At 41.3% G+C, this 22638-nt stretch overlaps 1 protein-coding gene across 4 annotated transcripts in view; it reads left to right on the forward strand.

The window, feature by feature from the left end:
• The window catches only part of triobpb (TRIO and F-actin binding protein b), a 167758-nt gene that overhangs the window by 88567 nt on the left and 56553 nt on the right, over positions 1 to 22638 (forward strand). For all 4 annotated transcript variants that reach the window (XM_069909011.1, XM_069909012.1, XM_069909014.1 and 1 more), the window contains one exon: positions 13772 to 13828. In XM_069909011.1, the coding sequence (XP_069765112.1) occupies positions 13772 to 13828 (57 nt within the window). The remainder of the gene's footprint in view (positions 1 to 13771; positions 13829 to 22638) is intronic.

The following is a 22638-nucleotide window of genomic DNA, read 5'->3' on the forward strand; positions in this document are numbered from 1 at the left end:
TGTGTGAGAGAGTGTGTGAGGAGAGTGTGTGAGAGAGAGTGTGTGAGAGAGAGTGTGTGAGAGAGAGTGTGTGAGAGAGAGTGTGTGAGAGAGTGTGTGCGAGTGTGTGAGAGAGAGTGTGTGAGAGAGAGTGTGTGAGAGAGAGTGTGTGAGAGAGAGTGTGTGAGAGAGAGTGTGTGAGAGAGAGTGTGTGAGAGAGAGTGTGTGAGAGAGAGTGTGTGAGAGAGAGTGTGTGAGAGAGAGTGTGTGAGAGAGAGTGTGTGAGAGAGAGTGTGTGAGAGAGAGTGTGTGAGAGAGAGTGTGTGAGAGAGAGTGTGTGAGAGAGAGTGTGTGAGAGAGAGTGTGTGAGAGAGAGTGTGTGAGAGAGTGTGTGAGAGAGAGTGTGTGAGAGAGAGTGTGTGAGAGAGAGTGTGTGAGAGAGAGTGTGTGAGAGAGAGTGTGTGAGAGAGAGTGTGTGAGAGAGAGTGTGAGAGAGAGTGTGTGAGAGAGAGTGTGTGAGAGAGAGTGTGTGAGAGAGAGTGTGTGAGAGAGTGTGTGTGAGAGAGTGTGTGAGAGAGAGTGTGTGAGAGAGAGTGTGTGTGTAGAGAGTGTGTGAGAGAGAGTGTGTGAGAGAGAGTGTGTGAGAGAGTGTGTGTGAGAGAGAGTGTGTGAGAGAGAGTGTGTGAGAGAGAGTGTGTGAGAGAGAGTGTGTGAGAGAGAGTGTGTGAGGGCGCGTGTGTGAGGGCGCGTGTGTGAGGGCGCGTGTGTGAGGGCGCGTGTGTGAGGGCGCGTGTGTGAGGGCGCGTGTGTGAGGGCGCGTGTGTGAGGGCGCGTGTGTGAGGGCGCGTGTGTGAGGGCGCGTGTGTGAGGGCGCGTGTGTGAGAGAGCGTGTGTGAGGGCGCGTGTGTGAGGGCGCGTGTGTGAGGGCGCGTGTGTGAGGGCGCGTGTGTGAGGGCGCGTGTGTGAGGGCGCGTGTGTGAGGGCGCGTGTGTGAGGGCGCGTGTGTGAGGGCGCGTGTGTGAGGGCGCGTGTGTGAGGGCGCGTGTGTGAGGGCGCGTGTGTGAGGGGGCGTGAGAGGGGGGGGTGAGAGGGGGGGCGTGAGAGGGGGGGCGTGAGAGGGGGGGGTGAGAGGGGGGGGTGAGTGAGGGGGGTGAGTGAGGGGGGGTGAGTGAGAGGGGGTGAGTGAGGGGGGGTGAGTGAGGGGGGTGAGTGAGGGGGGGTGTGTGGGTGAGTGTCTCTATGTGTGAGTGTCTCTATGTGTGTGAGTGGGTGTGTATGTGAGTGTGTGTGTGTGAATGTGTGTGTGGGTATCTCTGGGGGTGTGTAAGAGTGTGAGTGTGAATCTGGGTGTCTCGGTGTGTGTGTATCTATTTGTGGGTATGTGTGTATCTATTTGTGGGTGTGTGTTTATCTATTTGTGGGTGCGTGTGTATCTATTTGTGGGTGCGTGTGTATCTATTTGTGGGTGTGTGTTTATCTATTTGTGGGTGTATGTGTGTGTATCTTTGGGGGGGGCTGAGAGTGTGTGTATATCTTTGTGGGGTGTGTGGGTATCTGAGTGTGGGTGTGTATCTCTGGGGGTGTGAATCTGGGTGTCTGTGGGTGCGTGTGTATCTATTTGTGGGTGCGTGTGTATCTATTTGTGGGTGCGTGTGTATCTATTTGTGGGTGCGTGTGTATCTATTTGTGGGTGTGTGTTTATCTATTTGTGGGTGTATGTGTGTGTATCTTTGGGGGGGGCTGAGAGTGTGTGTATATCTTTGTGGGGTGTGTGGGTATCTGAGTGTGGGTGTGTATCTCTGGGGGTGTGAATCTGGGTGTCTGTGGGTGCGTGTGTATCTATTTGTGGGTGCGTGTGTATCTATTTGTGGGTGCGTGTGTATCTATTTGTGGGTGTGTGTTTATCTATTTGTGGGTGTATGTGTGTGTGTCTTTGGGGCGGGGCTGAGAGTGTGTGTATATCTTTGTGGGGTGTGTGTGGGTATCTGAGTGTGGGTGTGTATCTCTGGGGGTGTGAATCTGGGTGTCTGTGGGTGCGTGTGTATCTATTTGTGGGTGCTTGTGTATCTATTTGTGGGTGTGGGTATCTGTGAGTGTGGGTGTGTGTGTATCTCTGGGGGTGTGTAAGAGTGTGAGTGTGATTCTGGGTGTGTGTGGGTGCGTGTGTATCTGTGGGTGCGTGTGTATCTGTGTGGGTGTGTGTGAGTGTGTATATATGTTTGGGTGTGAGTGTATCTGTGGGGGGTATGTGTGTGTGTCTGTTTATGGGGGTGTGTAAGAGTATGTGTGTGTGTGTATTTGTGGGTGTGTGTGTGAATTTGTGGGTGTGTGTGTGGGTGCGTGTTTATCTATTTGTGTGTGTGTATATCTGTTTGTGGGGGGGTGTATTTGTGAGTGGGTGTATTTGTGAGTGGGTGTGTGTCTGTGAATCTGTTTGTGGGAGTATGTGGATGTGTTTCGGAAAGATCGGGAGAGGGCAGAACCGGAGTGAGAGTCTAACCATGGAGCTCTTTCCAACACTAGTACAATGGGCCAAATGTGTTGGGATGATTTCTCAGAGAAGACACCAGATAGAGCGGATACCATCAACATCGAGGACTTTTTCTACTTAATTTTTCAAGATCTGGTATCACTTGAACTTTATTCCCCATGACTAATGCCCTTGAGAAGATGTGGTGGGCTGTAGTCCTCTAGTGAAGATGCTCCCACAATTCTACTGGGTAGGAAATTCCAAGACTGAACCACAATGAAAAAAGAGGCAGATGTTTCAGGATGCGTGAGCAATGACAGTGTTTTGTAAGTGGTAGTGTTAAAAAAGACCTGTATTCAAGAAAAGACACGAACTGTATAGAAAAGAGAAACATGTCAAGAAGTCCAAACAACCCATGCAGTACACAAAATAAGTAGTCAATAATAAATAATGGCAGCCTCCAACGTCGAGGACCCCCTCTACCCAGGTCAGGCTCACTGCTACCATCAGGAAGGAGGTGTAGGAGCCTGAAGATGGACACCCAGCGGAACAAGGGCAGCTTCTTCCCCTCCGCCATCAGATTCTTGAACGATCAATGAACCAAAGACATGGCCTCACTTTCTCTTCTTTTCCACTGTTATTTAGTTAAAAAAAATTTATAGCAATTTCTCCACCTGTAAAACTGCACAGAACAACGAATTTCCTGACAATAAATTCTGATGAAGGGCTCAGGCCCAAAATGTTGGTTATGTACCTTTATATTTGGTGTATAAGGTACCTGCTGAGCTTCCCCAGCACTTTTGTGTAAACTACAATCATAGCGACTGCAGATATCCTTGTTTAACTCTGGATCATCCGGTAGGATTGCTGGGTGGTCTACACAGTTCAAAGAACAATGGAAGACCACAAAAGCTCCAGATGCCGGAATCTTGAGCAGACAGTCGCTGGAGGAAGATTCAGTTCAAGACTTGATAAAGGGTTTTAACTGGAAACGTTGAGCCAGAAAAACTGTGATGTTTGAAATACATGTACCAGCCCCCCCACATCTCCATCGGGCACACAAAACTCAAAACGGTCAACCAGTTTACCTATCTCGGCTGCACCATTTCATCAGATGCAAGGATCGACAATGAGATAGACAACAGACTCGCCAAGGCAAATAGCGCCTTTGGAAGACTACACAAAAGAGTCTGGAAAAACAACCAACTGAAAAACCTCACAAAGATAAGCGTATACAGAGCCGTTGTCATACCCACACTCCTGTTCGGCTCCGAATCATGGGTCCTCTACCGGCACCACCTACGGCTCCTAGAACGCTTCCACCAGCGTTGTCTCCGCTCCATCCTCAACATCCATTGGAGCGCTCACACCCCTAACGTCGAGGTACTCGAGATGGCAGAGGTCGACAGCATCGAGTCCACGCTGCTGAAGATCCAGCTGCGCTGGATGGGTCACGTCTCCAGAATGGAGGACCATCGCCTTCCCAAGATCGTATTATATGGCGAGCTCTCCACTGGCCACCGTGACAGAGGTGCACCAAAGAAAAGGTACAAGGACTGCCTAAAGAAATCTCTTGGTGCCTGCCACATTGACCACCGCCAGTGGGCTGATAACGCCTCAAACCGTGCATCTTGGCGCCTCACAGTTTGGCGGGCAGCAGCCTCCTTTGAAGAAGACCGCAGAGCCCACCTCACTGACAAAAGGCAAAGGAGGAAAAACCCAACACCCAACCCCAACCAACCAATTTTCCCTTGCAACCGCTGCAATCGTGTCTGCCTGTCCCGCATCGGACTGGTCAGCCACAAACGAGCCTGCAGCTGACGTGGACTTTTTACCCCCTCCATAAATCTTCGTCCGCGAAGCCAAGCCAAAGAAAAAGAGACAGATATGTGGACAGGAAGCTTTTAAGACCATAACACATAGGAGTAGAAATAGGCCATTCAGCCCATCAAGTCTGCTCTGCCATTCCATCATGAGCTGATCCATTTCCCCACTCAGCCCCACTCCCTGGCCTTCTTCCCATAACCTTTGATACCCTGACTATTCAAATACCTATCAATCTCTGCCTTAAATACACCCAATGACCCGGCAGCAAATTCCAAAGGTTCCCCACTCTCTGGCTGAAGAAATTCCTCTGCACCTCTGTTTTAAATGGATGCCCCTCCATCCTGAAGTTGTGCCCTCTTGTCCTCAACTCCCCTACCCCCCACCCCACCCCATCCTTCTGGGGTCCAGTCCAAGAGCCGACAAACGTTCCTCATCTGCTAATCCCTTCATTGCAGGACAATTGAGTGTAGTTGGGCAGCACAGACTCATGGGCTGAAATGGCCTGTTACCGTGCTGTATGTCTAAATGTAAAAATTATTCCAAACTCGCATTCTCCCACAGCCGCCAGTCTCTTCCAAAAGTCTGTTTCAAGAACTTTTCATTAGTTTATCACTGTTCTGATGTTTTAATCGTGGAGTGAGTTCCCTGCGGTGGCTGCGGTCTATTTCTAAGTTCCCCGAGTCCCATTTCTATCCCACACAACAGTAAGTGTTCACACTGGTGTTGAGACACAGACAGCAGGTTGCGAAACAGGGACCCATCCATAATCTCATTCTGTTCCAAAATGAATGACCACAGCTATATTCTGTGAGTTGGCATTTCTTCCAACTGGGAAGGAGGTTCCAAAACATGGGATAATTCAATTGACAGCATCTCTCCTCCTGGAATGAACTCCCACTCTATGAGTGTATCGAAAGCGAGTGCCTGGCGAAGTAGGGAATTCGAGTGCACACAGATTTGTTTTGTGTTTACCTTTGGCAGGCTTTTTGAATGTGGGGATTGCTGGTTATTTTCCACGGTTGTTGTTTCGTCTTTGATCGTTGGTGAATGAGCCATCTGGCTGAGTGGGCTCGTACCAGCAAGCACGGCTCCACCGGTGAGAAGTGCCCCTCCACGTTCCTGCAGAACCTGCAAGAGGGGCCGGCGCAGGAGGGTTTCCACATGCTTTGTGGAAATTTGGTGGGGGGGGGAACGTGGCCCGCGAATGCCCTCCCGTGATGCCAAGCCTGATTGGGTGGCACGGGCTCATGGGCCGGAAGGGCCTGTTACCGTGACGTCTATATCTAAAGAAAAGGAAGCTTCCTTCAGTAGCCAGCACATTTGACCTTATCTTAATGTTCCATCTGGGCACCCTCCAGCTTGATGGCATTAACATCGGTTTCTGCTGCCCTGTCCCTGTTCTTGATCCCCTCCCCATCCCTCTGTCTCCTTTCCTCCAGCATTCCACCCCCTTCCCTTTCCATTCACAGGGCCATCCCCCCTCCCCTTGTTTGCTGCTATGCCTTATCCACCTATTACCTCCTGCCTGTGATCCTCCCACTGCCCCTCCCCCCCACCATTTTGTTTGGGCACCTGCCCACATGTTGCTCATACCTTGATGAAGGGCTCCACCCTGAAACGTTGGTGACGTCCCCTTATCTCTGCTCTATAAAGGACACTGACCTGCTGAGTTTCTCCAGCGTCGTGTTTTTACTTCAACCCAGTGTCTGGAGGGAAGTCACGTGATGGAGTAGTGGCCGGACGGTGAACTCCAGCCCTCTCCAGAAAAGTTGAAAAAAATAAAGGAAAGCACAAAGGCACAAAAATAAAAATTAAAGTAAAGTGAATATAAAGGTGGAAAGAAGATGGCGACGAAAAAAGAAAAGTCGAAGCCAACGGTAAGAAGAGAGGAAGAGAAGACAACGGAAGAAGAAAGAGAAGGCCTTACCTGTTCGGAGGCCCGCGGTGGAAAGAGAAGACCGCTCCCTCAGGTCGGTAGAAAGTGGACTACAAAAATGGCTCGCTGAGCCGAGTAAAAGTGCGCAACTCCTCGCGCATGCAAAAAAACACACCGACGGGAGGGGCGACCAGCTGGGGAGTCGATCTCCACAGCCGGCAATGACAGCTACAGAACAGCAGCAGCAAGAGGAGAACATAGAAGACAACGAAAACAAGAAAGAAGAGAAGAAAAAGAAAACAAAGAAACAACAGATGGCCAACCTAGAGGAAGAAGAAGAGGAAGAGGAAGAGTACAGTGAAATAGAAGAAGAGAAAGGCAAGATAAAGGATATACTTTCTCTTATTAAAGAATACATGGATTCATTTAAAGAATGGCAAGCACAAGAATTTAGTGATTTAAGAAGAAGAATAAACAGTACAGAAGAGAAAGTGAATAAAATAGATATGACCATATCAGAAATAGGAAAAAGAATGGACAAGGTGGAAGAACGAGAAGCAGCAGTAGAAATGGAGGTAGAGGACTTAAAAAGAAATTAGAAGAATCTAATAAAAAAGTTAAAGAGACACAAGAGCTGTTAGCTCAGAAAATAGATATAATGGAAAATTATAACAGAAGAAATAATATAAAGATAGTGGGCCTTAAGGAAGATGAAGAAGGCAAGAATATGAGAGAGTTTATAAAAGATTGGATCCCCAGGATCTTAGGATGTCCAGAACTACAGCAAGAAATGGAAATAGAAAGGGCACATAGAGCATTAGCCTTTAAACCACAACCACAACAAAAGCCAAGATCCATTTTAGTAAAATTCCTAAGATATACTACAAGAGAAAAGGTACTGGAGAAAACAATGGAGAAAGTAAGAGAGGACAACAAGCCACTGGAGTACAAAGGGCAAAAAATTTTTATTTACCCAGATATAAGTTTTGAACTCCTGAAGAAGAGAAAGGAGTTCAATACAGCAAAGGCGATTTTATGGAAGAAAGGGTATAAATTTATACTAAAGCATCCAGCGGTATTGAAAATATTTATTCCAGGACAGCAAAACAGACTATTCTCGGATCCAGAGGAAGCACGAAAATTTGCAGAACAATGACAAAATAGACTGAGAGATGAAGACGTGTAACGAGAGTACAAAAGACTGAGAACTAAAAAGACGTGTGTATAGGACTATATACATATATAATACATATATTACATAAGTGTATGTGCATTTAAAAGAAAATATATAGTGTATAGAGAAGAATTAATGAGGGAAAAAAAGGGGAAGAGAGGAATAAAGAGGGAATTTAGAGAGTGACCTTTGTGGTATATAAAAATTGAAATCTTTTCTGGGGGGGGCTGGGTAGGGAGAAATTACGGTCACTGCAAAATCAGTTGACGCTTGCGAGTGAATTTGCAAATCCAAATGGAGAGGGGAGATGTGGTTGCCCGACAAGGGATAATGGGCAACTCAGGAAGGGGAGGGGACAATGGGGTTAAAGAAATATTAGGTAGGAGAATAAGGGGAATGTTTGATGTGTTAAAAATGTTGTCTTATAAACTGTTCAAAGAAAGAAAGCAGAAATGGATGAGAAGGAAAGGTGATGATGAGGAAACGGAAGGGAAAGATAAACAAAGTATAAAATGGCTACATTAAACTATATGACTTTAAATATTAATGGAATACATAACCAAATCAAAAGGAAGAAACTGCTAAATTTACTGAAAAAAGAAAAAATTGATATTGCATTTGTGCAAGAAACACACTTAACTGAAGTGGAGCACAAGAAATTAAAGAGAGATTGGATAGGACATGTAACGGCAGCGTCATATAACTCAAAAGCTAGAGGAGTGGCTATATTAATCAGTAAAAATGTACCAATTAAAATAGAAGAGGGAATAATAGATCCAGCAGGAAGATATGTAATGATAAAATGTCAGATATATTCGGAGTTTTGGAATTTACTTAATATATATTCGCCTAATGAAGAAGATCAAAAATTTATGCAGGATATTTTTCTGAAGATAGCAGATACGCAAGGGAATATATTAATAGGAGGGGATTTCAATCTCAATTTGGATTCAAACATAGATAAAACCGGGAAAAAAATTAACAGAAAGAATAAAGTAACCAAATTTATAATTAAATCGATGCAAGAAATGCAACTTTTGGATATATGGAGGAAACAACAGCCAAAGGAAAAGGAATATTCATATTATTCGGGTAGACATAAAACATATTCAAGAATAGATTTATTCCTGTTATCAGCTTGTATACAAGATAGAGTTAGGAAAACAGAATATAAAGCTAGAATATTATCGGACCATTCACCCTTGATATTGACAATAGAGTTAGAGGATATCCCTCCAAAAATGTATAGATGGAGATTAAACCCCATGCTACTTAAAAGGCAGGATTTTAGAGAATTCATAGAAAGACAAATTAAAATGTATTTTGAAATAAATACGGAATCAGTGAAGGATAAGTTTATATTATGGGACGCAATGAAAGCGTTCATCAGAGGGAAAATAATAAGTTACGTAACTAAGATGAAGAAGAATTACAATCAGGAAACAGAACAGTTGGAAAAGGAAATAGCAGATATAGAGAAATAATTAGCAAGGAAGGAAGACACTACTAAAAGAAGGGAATTGGTAGATAAAAAAATAAAATATGAAACATTTCAAACATATAAGGTGGAGAAAAATATAATGAAGACAAAGCAGAAATATTACGAACTAGGAGAAAAAACGCACAAAATTCTAGCGTGGCAGCTTAAGACAGAACAAACTAAAAGAATGGTATTGGCATCAAGGAAAAAAGACAAACAGATCACATATAATCCAACAGAAATTAATGAAAATTTCAGAGAATTCTACGAACAATTATACCAAACTGAAAACGAAGGGAAAGAAGGCAAAATAGATGAATTCTTAACTAAAATTGAACTACCGAAATTACAAACAGAGGAACAAAATAAATTAATAGAACCATTTGAAATAGTAGAAATACAAGAGACAATAAAAAATCTGCCGAATAATAAAACACCAGGAGAGGATGGATTCCCAATAGAATTCTATAAAACATTTAAAGATTTATTAATTCCTCCCCTCCTGGAAGTAATCAACCAGATTGATAAAACACAAAACTTACCAGATTCATGCAAAACAGCAATAATTACAGTAATACCAAAGGCAGGGAAAGATCCACTTGCACCAGCACCATATCGACCAATATCTCTACTTAACACAGATTATAAGATAATAGCTAAATTATTAGCAAACAGATTAGCTGATTATGTACCAAAAATAGTAAGTCTAGACCAAACTGGATTCATAAAAAAAAGACGAACAACAGATAATATTTGTAAGTTTATTAACTTAATTCATGCAGTAGAAGGAAATAAAACTCCAACAGTAGCGGTTGCTTTAGACGCAGAGAAGGCCTTCGACAGAGTAGAATGGAATTATTTATTCAAGGTACTACAAAAATTTAGTTTACCAGAGAAATATATTAATTGGATTAAAGCATTATATAAGGGGCCATTGGCAAGAGTGACAGTAAATGGATATGTATCAAAACATTTTACCTTAAGCAGATCAACAAGACAGGGATGCCCACTATCGCCCTTATTGTTCGCGTTAGCCATAGAACCACTTGCAGAACTGATAAGAACAGAAAATAAAATAAAAGGGATAAAAATAAAAGGCAAGGAATACAAAATCAGTTTATTTGCTTATGATGTTATAGTATACCTAACGGAACCAGAATTATCAATAAAAGAATTACATAAGAAATTGAAGGAATATGGAGAAGTGTCGGGTTACAAGATTAACGCAAATAAAAGTGAAGCAATGCCAATGAATAATGCGGATTTCTCAAAATTTAAGAAGGAATCACCATTCAGATGGCAAATGCAAGCAATACGATACCTAGGTATACAAATAAATAAAAACCTCGGCCATCTATATAAACTCAATTATTATCCACTAATGAAAAAAATTACAGGACGATTTAGAGCATTGGAAAGATTTACCACTAACACTAATAAGAAGGATAAACTCTATTAAAATGAACATTTTCCCAAGGATACAATACCTATTTCAGGCACTGCCAATACACTTGACAGAAAAATTCTTTAAGAAGTTAAAGGAAATAATAAGGAAATTTTTATGGAAAGGGGGGAAACCGAGGATAGCACTAGATAAATTAACAGAATGGTATAGACAAGGAGGCTTACAACTGCCAAATTTTAAAAATTATTATAGAGCCGCACAATTAAGATATCTCTCAGATTTTTACCAAACAAAAGAAAAGCCAGATTGGACTAGATTAGAGCTAGACAAAATAGGGGAGAAGATACCTGAACATATATAAATGGGATGAAAAATTGGTAAAACATAGAAATTCTCCAGTATTGTACCATTTGCTTAATATTTGGAAGAAGATTCATGTAGAAAGAAATAAAACAAACTACCAATTATCAAAACTAATACTGACGCAAAACCAGCTAATCCCTTTTACGGTAGATAACCTGTCTTTTAGAGAATGGGAGAAAAAAGGGATTAAAAGAATAGAAAATTGTTTTTCGGGGAATAAATTATTATCCTTTGAACAAATGAAGGATAAATATAATATAACTCAAGATACAGTGCTGGCATATTACCAATTGAAATCCTATTTAAAGGATAAATTGGGAAGTAGTCTGAAGTTACCAGAAGGAAGCAATTTTGAATATCTGATTTCAGACACAATGATAATTTAAAAAATTATAACAAACATGTATATCAAATTACAAGAAAAGGAGAATGAGGAAATAAATGATAAAACTAAACAAAAGTGGGAACAAGATCTAAACATAAAGATAAAAAAGGAAACATGGGAGAGGTTATGTTTAGGAACTATGAGAAATACAATAAATACGAGATTACGTATGATACTATATAATTGGATACATAGGTTATATATCACTCCTCAAAAGTTAAATAAATGGGATCTAACAGTATCTGACAGATGTTTTCGTTGTAAAAAAGAAATAGGAACATCCATTCATGCAATCTGGACTTGTGAAAAGGTGAAAAAATTTTGGGAAGATCTAAACCAGATATTAAATAAAATTAGAGAAAGCAATATACCAAAAAACCCAGAGATCTTCCTCCTAAGTAACATAAAAAATATAGAATTTGGACTTGATTCGGAGGGTGTACAAAAAAGATTTGTTAAGATAGCCCTAGCTGTAGCAAAAAAATGTATTATGTCAAACTGGAAATTAGAAGATAATTTGAAAATACAGCAATGGTATATAGAAATGAATAAATGTATTCCATTAGAAAAAATAACATATAGTTTAAGAAATAATATAACATTATTTGAACAAATATGGGAGCCGTACATGGATTATAATAGAGAAAACCTACCGGGACATCTATCACCTAAAATGACAAAAGGAAAAGAGAATGGACTCAGTGGAAGTTTTTGTTCGTTAATGTTGAGTGACAACATTGTTTGATGGGTTTGATGTATCTTGGACTCAGAGTTTTGAATGGATGGAGGGGGAGGTGGGGGGGGAGGGGAGGGGGGGGGAGAAAATGACACTGTATATATTTGAAAGGAGAAATGTGTATATCTTGAATAATGTGATCTATAGTGTGAAAAATAAAAAATTTAAAAAAAAAACCCAGTGTCTGCAGATTTTCGTGTTTACTGTATTTTACAACTAAATATTCTGGGCATGAGGTCAAGACATTTTTCTGTTACTCACTGAGATGTTGGCACTTGGAATGCGTTGCTGTAAAGACTGGCAGAAGCAGATTCAGTGAAACAGATGTTGTGATTGTAGTGAACATTCTGACGAGCTGGAAGAACTCAGCCGGTCTGTACAGTATCTCTAGGGGACATATCGCTGACGGTTCGGGCCCGAGCTCTTCTTCAAGGAGCCAGCAGCAAGAAATCTCAGAATTCAAATGGTGCTGGGGGTGGGGGGAGGACTCAGATGTGATAAGAGAGAAGCTAAGAATTTATCATGGTTGTACGAAAAGAGTCGGGGAAGGGAGAGACGGAACTGGGGGAAGAAGTGGGGGGGGGGGGGAGTTAAACGAAATGCCACCTGGCTGGAGGGGGCCCAGTCGGAAGATGAGGTGTGGTTCCTCTAATTTACAGTGGTCTCAGTCTGGCCATGCATGAGACCAAGGACAGACTCATCAGCAAGGGAATGGGATGGAGATTTGAAATGGGCAAGGTGCTCAATGAAGCAATCTCCTAGACTGCGCCAATGTGGAAGAAATCACAGCGGGAGAATCAGATGCATTCGATGACTCCTGCAGGTTTACTAGTGAAATCTTGCTTCACTCGGAAGGACTGGGGCCCCAAATGGTGGTGAAAGTGCAAGTGGAGCATCTCCTGCCGTCATAGGGGTCGGTATCAAGAGGACGATTGCTGGGGAGGGAGGAGTGGATGAGGCAGTCCAATGAACACCTTGTGTTGGCCTGGACTCTTCCCCCGGCCCTGTCTGAATTCTGAGATTTCCTCCTTTTTTGCTTATTCTGCTTATTGCTTGAAGAAGGGCTCAGTCCCGAATATATCTTTGTCTCCTATGGATGCTGAAAAGACCGGCTAGGTTTTTTCCGGCATTTCAATGTGTTTTTTTTTTACCAGATTCAGTAACAAGTTTCTGCAAAGCTTTGGATGAAAAAGGATGAAGGGGAGAGGGACTGGATAACACTCTTTGGGTTCTCTGAATGGATAACTCAAGCCGCCTTCAGGTGATCGGATGCAGATAATGTGCCTGCAGATGTGGCTGGGGGAGTGCAGCTGGGACATTCAGGTGGCCGCGGAGAAGACGCCTTTTTGTCACCGAAGCGTGCTGGCTGAAGGAGAGCCATGTTCGAGTGAACGCAGCTCCTGTGGACTGTGGCCGTAGTCACTGTTGCGTTCTCTTCCCCTCTCCAAGCCCTGTATCTGTTTTGAGATATCTTCAAACCTGTAATTTTGACCTCTTACTTATGTCAGCATTTAATTGTGCTAACTTTGGAAGCCCAGCCTTCAGCTGCCAAGGTTCTGAGTTTTAGAAGCAATGTACTATCTTTTACTGAGTTTTTGGTTATGTAATCTAATGCCCCAAAGTAGTTTTTTTAAAAACTGCATAAATGCTTTGCGACGTTAAAGTCACTAACTAAGCGTAAAGTGCTGTTGTTAAATTGTTACCTACCTGATGGCGAGAGAAACAATATTTAATAGGATATTAAATCTTATATTAAATATCTCATAAGGATTGTGTCTTGGGCTGCATTCACATTGCTGCGTTCAGGTGCAATGGGGGATGCTCCGAGCCGGAGAATATACCTACCCAAGGAGGGTTAGGTAAGTGCTCCTCGGGGCTGGGTTCTCCACTTTCAGGTGGCCACCCGACAGCCTCATTGGGGTAGAATAGGAGGCCACCTGAAAGCGGCTTCAGAGAGAGAGAAATTTTTGGATGACATGCTGAATCTTTTAGTGGCAAAAAAGGTGTTGCTGTTTGCATGTTTATATTTAGTGTGGTACAGGATGAATCACCTTGTCTTTGCTTTTCTGATTTCAGCCAGACCTACTGAATTTCAAGAAGGGCTGGATGTCCATTCTGGGAGACTCTGGTGAGGTGAGTGTCCGTCAGCAAAGTATTCTGTGGTGAACCCACCTCTGTAATCCTTTGACATGCATGGATTCACTGTTCTCTTGTCCTTACTCCTGGCTTTTATCCACTACTCCTGCCCTGTACCCATCCATGCATTCTACTGACCCATGCACTGCATCCACTCCTGCATTGTTTCGATCCGTGCCCCATACTCGCACTGCAGTGTAGTGACCCATGCACGGTAGCCACTCCTGCTCCATGCCATCTGTACACAGCACCTACTCTGCAGAACCCACCCAATGTTGCACCCACTTTGCAAAACTCATCCCTGAAGCACCAATCTTGCAGCACACTTCCTAATTAGTAATGAAAAATCATTGATTTTTTTTTACATTCTGCCCAGTCATTAGTGGCGTAACCAGTTTTCTTGCCTGCCTGAGCTGCTGTCAGGGATCTGACTCAGATAACTGGAAGGTTGGAGTCAGATGTTGATGTTATCAGCAATTGAATTAGTTTATGACATTGGGTTTGGCTTGGTTTGAATGCAGATCATAAACAAGGCGAATGCAGATCATAAACAAGGCGAGGACAAATTTTCTTTGGAAGTGGACGTTGACATGGATGTGACTCAAACACTGACAACAATTGGAATTTGTCCCAGATACCCTACGTAAACCATTGAAGATGGTCACTTAAAGAGTTGGCTGCTGCACAAGCCCTGGGGTTGGCTTTACCCATTTGGATTGTCTTGTTGAACGTTGGTAGAACTCGGTGGCCGAGCAGCTGCAGCAGGTTCAGAGCAAGAATAGAATCTATGGAGAAAGGACGGGGCAGTGAACAGGTTGTAATAATGGGTTGAATGGACTTTGACTCTGTCATTAGAACATGGACCATTACAGCACAATGCAGGCCCTTCGGGCCACCATGTTGTGCCAACCTCTATAAATGTACCTCTCGACAATCTAACCCTTTCCTACCCCATAGCCCTCTATTTTCCTGTGCTTGTCTAAGAATGTGCCCATTGTACCAGCATCCACCACCATCCCCAGCAATGACTTCCAGGCACCCAGCACTCTCCATAGAACCCTGCCACTTTCCTCCACTCACCTTAACAGATGTCCTTTGGAACTCACCCGGGAATAAGATGCTGGCTGTCCACCCTACCTGAGCCCCACCATTAAGTCACGTCTCAACCCTCGTCTCTTCAAGGAGAAAAGCCCCAGCTCTGTCACCCTAACTTCGTCAGATATGTTCTCCAATCCAGGCCACATCCTGACAAATCTCCCCCGCACTCCCTCCAAAGTGTTAACATCCTTCCTGTCCTGAGCCCACCGGAACTGAGCACAGTACCCCAATGCTTCAGCTCTGGGAGAAGGGAAGTTCCTGGGGGACGTCACAGCAAAAATGGGCTGAGCAAATGATCAGGTCCGGATACCACCACTGATTCCCCCCAGGCCCATTGTTTGCCCCCATCCATTATCTTTAACTACTGTAGAATTCAAGCTGGTTTCTATTTGATTTTTAAGGGACATCAAAATAAATCAACCAACAGGCAGGTCACACAATCTCAGGCTGAGGGACAGTGAATCCCCATTCAAATTCAAGCTGGAATTTAGGAAAGACATGTATAAAACAGAGGGAGGTAAGTTGTTTCCATTGGTGGGGGAGACCAGAACGAGGGGATACAGCCTCAAGATTCAGGGTAGTAGGTTTAGGACGGAGATGAGGAGGAACTGTTTTTCCCAGAAAGGGGTGAATCGTGGAATTTGCTGCCCATTGAAGCAGTGGAGGTGACCTCAGTGAATATATTTATAAAGGTTGGATAGATTTTTACTTTGTTGGGGAATTAAGGGATATGGAGAAAAGGCAGGTGGGTGGAGATGATTATCAGATCTGCCGTGATCACATTGAACGGCGGAGCAGGCTCGACGGGCCGGATGGCCGATTCCTGCTCCTATTTCTTACGTTCTTATGTTTTTAAATCAAAATTCAAATTCAAATTTATTGTCAGAATTCATATACGACATTACATACAACACTGAGATTCTTTTTCCTGTGGGCCAGGTAGTGCAAACTGTTCTCAAGAGAAATGTGTGTACAAAAGAGAGAAATGTAAATAAACTGCAATACCGAAAAAATATTCAGTCGTAAATAATGTGCAAAGAGTCCTTAAATGAGTCCCTGATTGAGTTTGTTGTTGAGTCTGATGGTGGAGGGTATCAGCTGTTCCTGAACTTGGTGGTGCGAGTCTTGTGACACCTACACCTCTTTCCTGATGGCAGCAGCGAGAACTGAGCATGCACTGGGTGGTGTGGGGCCTTGATGATCGCTGCTTCTCTCCAACGGCAGCGTTTCCTGTCAAAGTTCTTGATGGTGGGGAGGGTTTTACCTGTGATGTCCTGGGCTGTGTTCACTACCTTTTGCAGGGATTTATGGTCGGGGGTATTGGTGTCCCCATACCAGACCATGATGCAGCTGGTCAGCACACTTTCCACCACACATCTGTAGAAATTTACCAGGGTTTCTGTTGTCGTACCAAACTCCCACAAACTCCTGAGGAAGTAGAGGCGCTGACGTGCTTTCTTCATGATGCCGCTAGTGTATTGGGTCCAGGAAAGGTCCTATGGAAAAAAAATGAATTTTTACAATTTTTATTTTTTAAATTGAGACATACGGCACAGTAACAGGCCCTTCCGGCCCACGATACCGCGCTGCCCAAACACACTCATGTGACCAATGACCTCATACATCTATGGAACAGGGGAGGAAACCAGAGCACTCGGAGGAGTCCATGCAGACACGGGGAGAACGTACAAGCCCAGGACACTGTAACAGCATACATTAACGACTTCCAGGAAATTAAAATTGCTCTACCTCTCCACCTCTGATCTCCAGTGATCACTGGATCGAACCCTCTGGTTTTCCCTTCCTTATATAATTTTTAAAATTTTTCACACTATGAACCATATCAACCAAAATATGTACAAATGTTTCTCATTAAATTTACACAATGGTCTTTACTCACCTTTTTTTTCCCCCTTTCCCTCCCTCCCCTCTACCCACCCCCCTCCAAAACCCATAAATATTCAACATATACAATACAATAAAAACCATAAAACAATATTTTCACACAAAGGAAAATAAACAAGAAAAATACATCATCTATTTATTACACACTGAATCTAGTCGTTTTGTCTTCTTATCATTTTCATTCTCATTTTAGGGGATGGAGGTTGTAGGCAAGCCCTCTGTTATGTTCCATGTATGGTTCCCAAATTTGTTCAAACACTGTGACTTTATTTTTTAAATTATCTGTTATTTTTTTCCAATGGAATACATTTATTCATTTCCATGTACCATTGATGTATTCTCAGGCTCTCTTCCATTTTCCAAGTTGACATTATACATTTTTTTTGCTATCGCTAAGCTATCATAATGAATTTTTTTTGCACTTTATCCATTTTGAGGCCTAATTCTCTACTTCTTATGTTACTTAAAAGAAATATCTCTGGATTTTTTGGCATGTTATTTTTTGTAATTTTATTTAGTATCTGATTTAATTCTTCCCAAAAAGTATTTACTTTTGTACATGCCCAAGATGCATGTAATGTTGTTCCCATTTCCTTCCTACAGCGAAAACATCTATCCAATAATGTTGAATCCCAATTTTTAAATTTTAGAGGAGTGATATATACCCTGTGTATCCAATTATATTGCATCATGCGTAACCTTGTGTTTATTGTATTCTTCATAGTTCCAGAACATAACTTTTCCCATACTTCATTTTTAATCTTTATGTTTAAATCCTTTTCCCACTTCTGCTTAGGTTTATAGTTTATTTCATTTTCCTTATCTTGCAGCTTAATGTACATGTTGGTTATAAATCTTTTAATTATCATTGTGTCTGTAATCACGTATTCAAAGCTGCTTCCTTCAGGTAATCTCAAGCTGTTTCCCAATTTATCCTTTAAATAAGCCTTCAATTGGTGATATGCAAATGTTATTGAGTTATTCCATATTTGTACTTCAACTATTCAAATGTTAATAAATTATTTCCCAAAAAGCAGTTTTCTATTCTTTTGATTCCTTTTCTCTCCCATTCTCTAAAGGAAAGGTTGTCTATTATAAAAGGGATTAGCGGATTTTGCGTCAATAGTAATTTTGGTATTTGATCATTCGTTTTTTTTCCTTTCTAAGTGGATCTTCTTCCATGTATTAAGTAAATGATGCAGTACTGGTGAGTTTTTAATATTGCACCAGCTTTTCATCCCACTTATAAAGTATATGTTCCAGTACCTTTTCCCCTATTTTATCTAGTTCTATCTTAGTCCAGTCTGGTTTTTCCCTTGTCTGGTAAAAATCTGATAAATACCTCAATTGTGCGGCTCTATAATAATTTCTAAAATTTGGTAACTGTAAACCACATTGATTAAACCTCTCTGCTAATTTATCTAACGCTAACCTTGGATTCTTCCCTTTCCACAAGAATTTCCTTATTGTTCTCTTTAGTTCCTTAAAGAATTTTTCTGTTAAAGGAATTGGCAATGTTTGAAATAAGTATTGTATCCTTGGGAACACATTTGTTTTAATGCAGTTTGCCCTCCCTATCAACGTTAGCGGTAATTCTTTCCAATGTTCTAAGTCTTCCTGCAATTTCTTTATTAGTGGCTTAAGTTATTATCTAAGCTGATCCCTAGGTATCGGATTACTTGTGCTTGCCATTTTATGGTGATTCTTTTTTAAATTCTGTATAGTCTGCGTTACTCATCGGCATCACTTCACTTTTATTTGCGTTGATCTTGTACCCCGATATTTCTCCATATTCCTTAAATTTCTTATATAATTCTTTTACTGATACCTCTGGTTCTGTTAGGTATACTATGATGTCATCTGTAAATAAGCTGATTTTATACTTCTCCTCCTTTATTTTTATCCTTTTTATTTTATTTTCTATTCTTATCAGTTCTGCCAAAGGTTCTATTGCTAAGGCGAACAATGGGGGGATAGTGGACATCTCTGTCTAGTTGACCTACTTAATTTAAAGTGACTCGATACATATTCATTTACTGTTACCTTCGCCAATGGTCCATTATACAATGTTTTAATCCAATTTATATATTTTTCTGGAAGATTGAACTTCTATAATACTTTAAAGAAGTAATTCCACTCTACTCTGTCAAAGGCTTTTTCTGCGCCTAGAAGCAACAGCCACTGTTGGTTTCTTAATTCCTTGAACTGCGTGGATTAGATTAATAAGTTTGCAGACATTGTCCGCTATTCGTCTTTTCTTAATAAATCCAATTTGATCTTGTTTTACTATTTTAGGTACACAATTGGCCAATCTGTTTGCTAATAATTTCGCTATTATCTTATAGTCTGAGTTAAGTAGAGATATTGGTCTACATGATGCTGATGTTAATGGATCCTTCCCTGTCTTTGATATTATTGTAATTATTGCTGTCTTACATGAATCTGGCAAGTTTTGTGTTTCTTCTATCTGGTTCATTACTTCCAGGAGAGGAGAAATTAATAACTCTAAATGTTTTATAAAATTCATTTGGAAATCCATCCTCTCCTGGTGTTTTATTGTTTGGCAGATTTTTTAATATATCCTGTTCTTCCTCTATTTCAAATGGTTTTATTAATTTGTTTTGTTCCTCCTTGCAATTTTGGCAGTTCAATTTTAGCTAAAAATTCCTCTATTTTATCATCTTTCCCCTCGTTCTCAGTTTGATACAATTGTTCATAAAATTCCTTAAAATTTTCATTAATCTCTGTTGGATTATATGTAATTTGTTTGTCCTTTTTCCTTAATGCCAGTATCGTTCTTTTAGTTTGTTCTGTTTTAAGTTGCCAGGATAATATTTTATGTGTTTTTCTCCCAGTTCGTAATACTTTTGCTTTGTTTTCATTATGTTCTTCTCCACCTTGTACATTTGTAATATTTTGTATTTAATTTTTTTGTCCGCCAATTCTCTCCTTTTTGTTATATCATCCCTTTTTACTAATTCCTTTTCTGTACTTACTATCTCCCTTTCCAACTGCTCTATTTCCCGATTGTAATCCTTTTTCATCTTAGTCACATAACTTATTATCTGCCCTCTAATGAAGGCTTTCATTGCGTCCCATGATATAAATTTGTCTTTCACTGATCCTGTGTTTATTTCAAAATATGTTTTAATTTGGCGTTCAATAAACTCCCTAAATACCTGTCTTTTAAGTAGCATGGAGTTTAACCTCCATCTATATGTTCTTGGTGGGATGTCCTCCAGTTCTATTGCTAATAACAGGGGTGAATGATCAGATAGTCTAGCTTTATACTCAGTTTTCCTAACTCTCCCTTGAATATGGGCTGACAACAAAAACATATCAATCCTTGAGTAAGTTTTGTGCTAACTCGAATAATATGAAAATTCCTTCTCTCTTGGAGTGTTGCCTCCTCCATATATCCATAAGTTTTATTTTCTGCATTGATTTAACCTTAAATTTGGCTACTTTATTCTTTTTACTTGTCTTTTGTCCAGTTTTATCCAACATTGGGTTCAAATTAAGGTTAAAATCCCCTCCTATCAATATATTTCCTTGTATGTCTGCAATTTTCAAAAAAAATTTCCTGCATAAACTTTAGATCCTCCTCATTAGGCGCATATATATTGAGCAAATTCCAAAATTCTGAGTGTATCTGACATTTTATCATTGCATACCTCCCTGCCGGATCTATTATTTCCTCCTCTATTTTGATTGGTACATATTTGTTAACTAGTATGGCTACACCTCTAGCTTTTGAATTATAGGATGCTGCCGTTACGTGTCCTACCCAGTCACTCTTTAGTTTGTTATGTTCCACTTCAGTTAGATGCGTTTCCTGCACAACTGCTATATCTATTTTTTCCTTCATCAATAAATTTAGTAGCCTCTTCCTTTTAATTTGGTTATGTATTCCATTAATGTTTATAGTCATATAGTTCAACATGACCATCTTATATCTTGCATACACCTCTTTTCCACCTCTTTGCCACCTCCATCCCCCTTTTCCCCATTTTCATCTCTTCGTTTTCTCTTATTAAACTTAATATGCGACAACACATTTAAGACATAAAGTACCCCCACAGTTCCCACATCCACTAATACCTTAACCCCAAAAGTTCCCCCCCTCTCTGAGTTTCCCCCATACCCTTTGCTGGGCAACCACAACTCCCCTTTTCATTTGGATTGTGATCTTGTTCACAGCGTCAACTGATTTTGCAGTGACGTTTACTCCCCCTCTACCCAACCCTCTCCAGAAAACACTTTTTTTGTAACACATATAACAAAGCTCTCTCTCTTTTCCCCCCTTACTCCCTTCCTTCCCTTGTTTTTACATCTTTATATATACTTAATCGTCATTCTTCATTCGTGTTACATCTCTTCTGTCCTGCAAAACGTTCTGCGAATTCTTGCACTTTCTCTGGATCCGAGAACAGTCTGTTTTGCTCCCCTGGTATAAATATTTTAAGCATGGCTGGATGTCTTATTATGAATTTTTAACCTTTTTTCCCATAAAGTTGATTTCACTGTATTAAATTCCTTCCTCCTCTTTATGAATTCAAAACTTATGTCTGGGTAAAAAAATATTTTTTGACCCTTGTTTTCCAATCTTCTCTAATTTTATTCCTTGCCCGTTCCAGTATATTTTCTCTTGTCGTGTACCTCAAAAATTTTACTAAGGTAGGTCTTGGTTTTTGATGTGCCTGGGGTTGCGGAGCTAATGCTCTGTGAGCCCTTTCTATTTCCATTTCTTCCTGCATTTCTGTCGTTCCCAGGACCTTCGGGATCCATCCTTTTATAAATTCCTTCATGTCTGTGTCTTCTTCACCCTCCTTCAGGCCACTATTTTTATGTTGTTTTGTCTACTATAATTTTCCAACATATCAATTTTCTGAGATAACAACTCGTGTCTCTAATTTTTTTGTCATTTTCTTCCAGTTTTTCTCTTGTCATTCACTTCCATTTCTACAGCCGTTTCCCACTCTTCTACATTCTCTACTCTTTTCCCTATTTCTGTCATTACCAGTTTTAACCTTTGCATTTTATCTTCTGTTCTTTTCATTTTCCTTTTAATTGTATTAAATTCTAATGGTAACCATTCTTTTAGTGATCTCATTTGTTCTTCAAAAAAAACTTTATCTATATTCTGTTCATCAGTTTTACCTTTTATTTCTCTTTATCCATCAGTTTTACCTATTTCTCTGTGAAGATCTTTGTCTTCTTCCTCTTTTTCTATGTCTGTATCTGTTTGTGTCTTCTTCTTCTCTTCTTTGTATCTGTGTCTCTTCTGTTTTTCCTGATGAGCTGCTTGTATCTCTTTGTTGGGCCTCTTGTTGCTGGTCCTCCCCTCCTGGGCTGCTCGCCTATTGTGCTTTATGACGTTGGTCTTCTTGTCGGTCTTCCCTCCGTCTATCTCCCATGTCTGTTTCGTTGCTCCCTCTTTTGCTGTCTTCCTTGTCCTCCAGCTGAGAGCCCTGGTGTCAGGCGTCCCTCAGCTGCTCGCTCTGTGACAGCCCACTCCTCTGCTGAGCCCCTCTCCCACCGGTGTCCTCTTTCTCCTTTGATTGCGCACTGCTCACTTTTGTTTGGCTCTGAGATCCATTTTTGTAGTACCCCTGCTCTGTGGGGCAAGCACTGACCTCGAGGGTCGGGCGCTCCTCACCACCACAGCGTCCTGTTCCTTCGTGTAGGTAAGGCCTTCTTCGGCGATTTTTCTACTTTTTTTCCAGTTGTTTGTACTTTCTCCTTCTTGGAAGCCATCTTCTTTCTTTTCTCTGTATCTTTATCTTCTATTTCTTCTATTCTAT

This window comes from Narcine bancroftii, chromosome 13, assembly GCF_036971445.1.
Source record: "Narcine bancroftii isolate sNarBan1 chromosome 13, sNarBan1.hap1, whole genome shotgun sequence".
NCBI lineage: Eukaryota > Metazoa > Chordata > Chondrichthyes > Torpediniformes > Narcinidae > Narcine > Narcine bancroftii.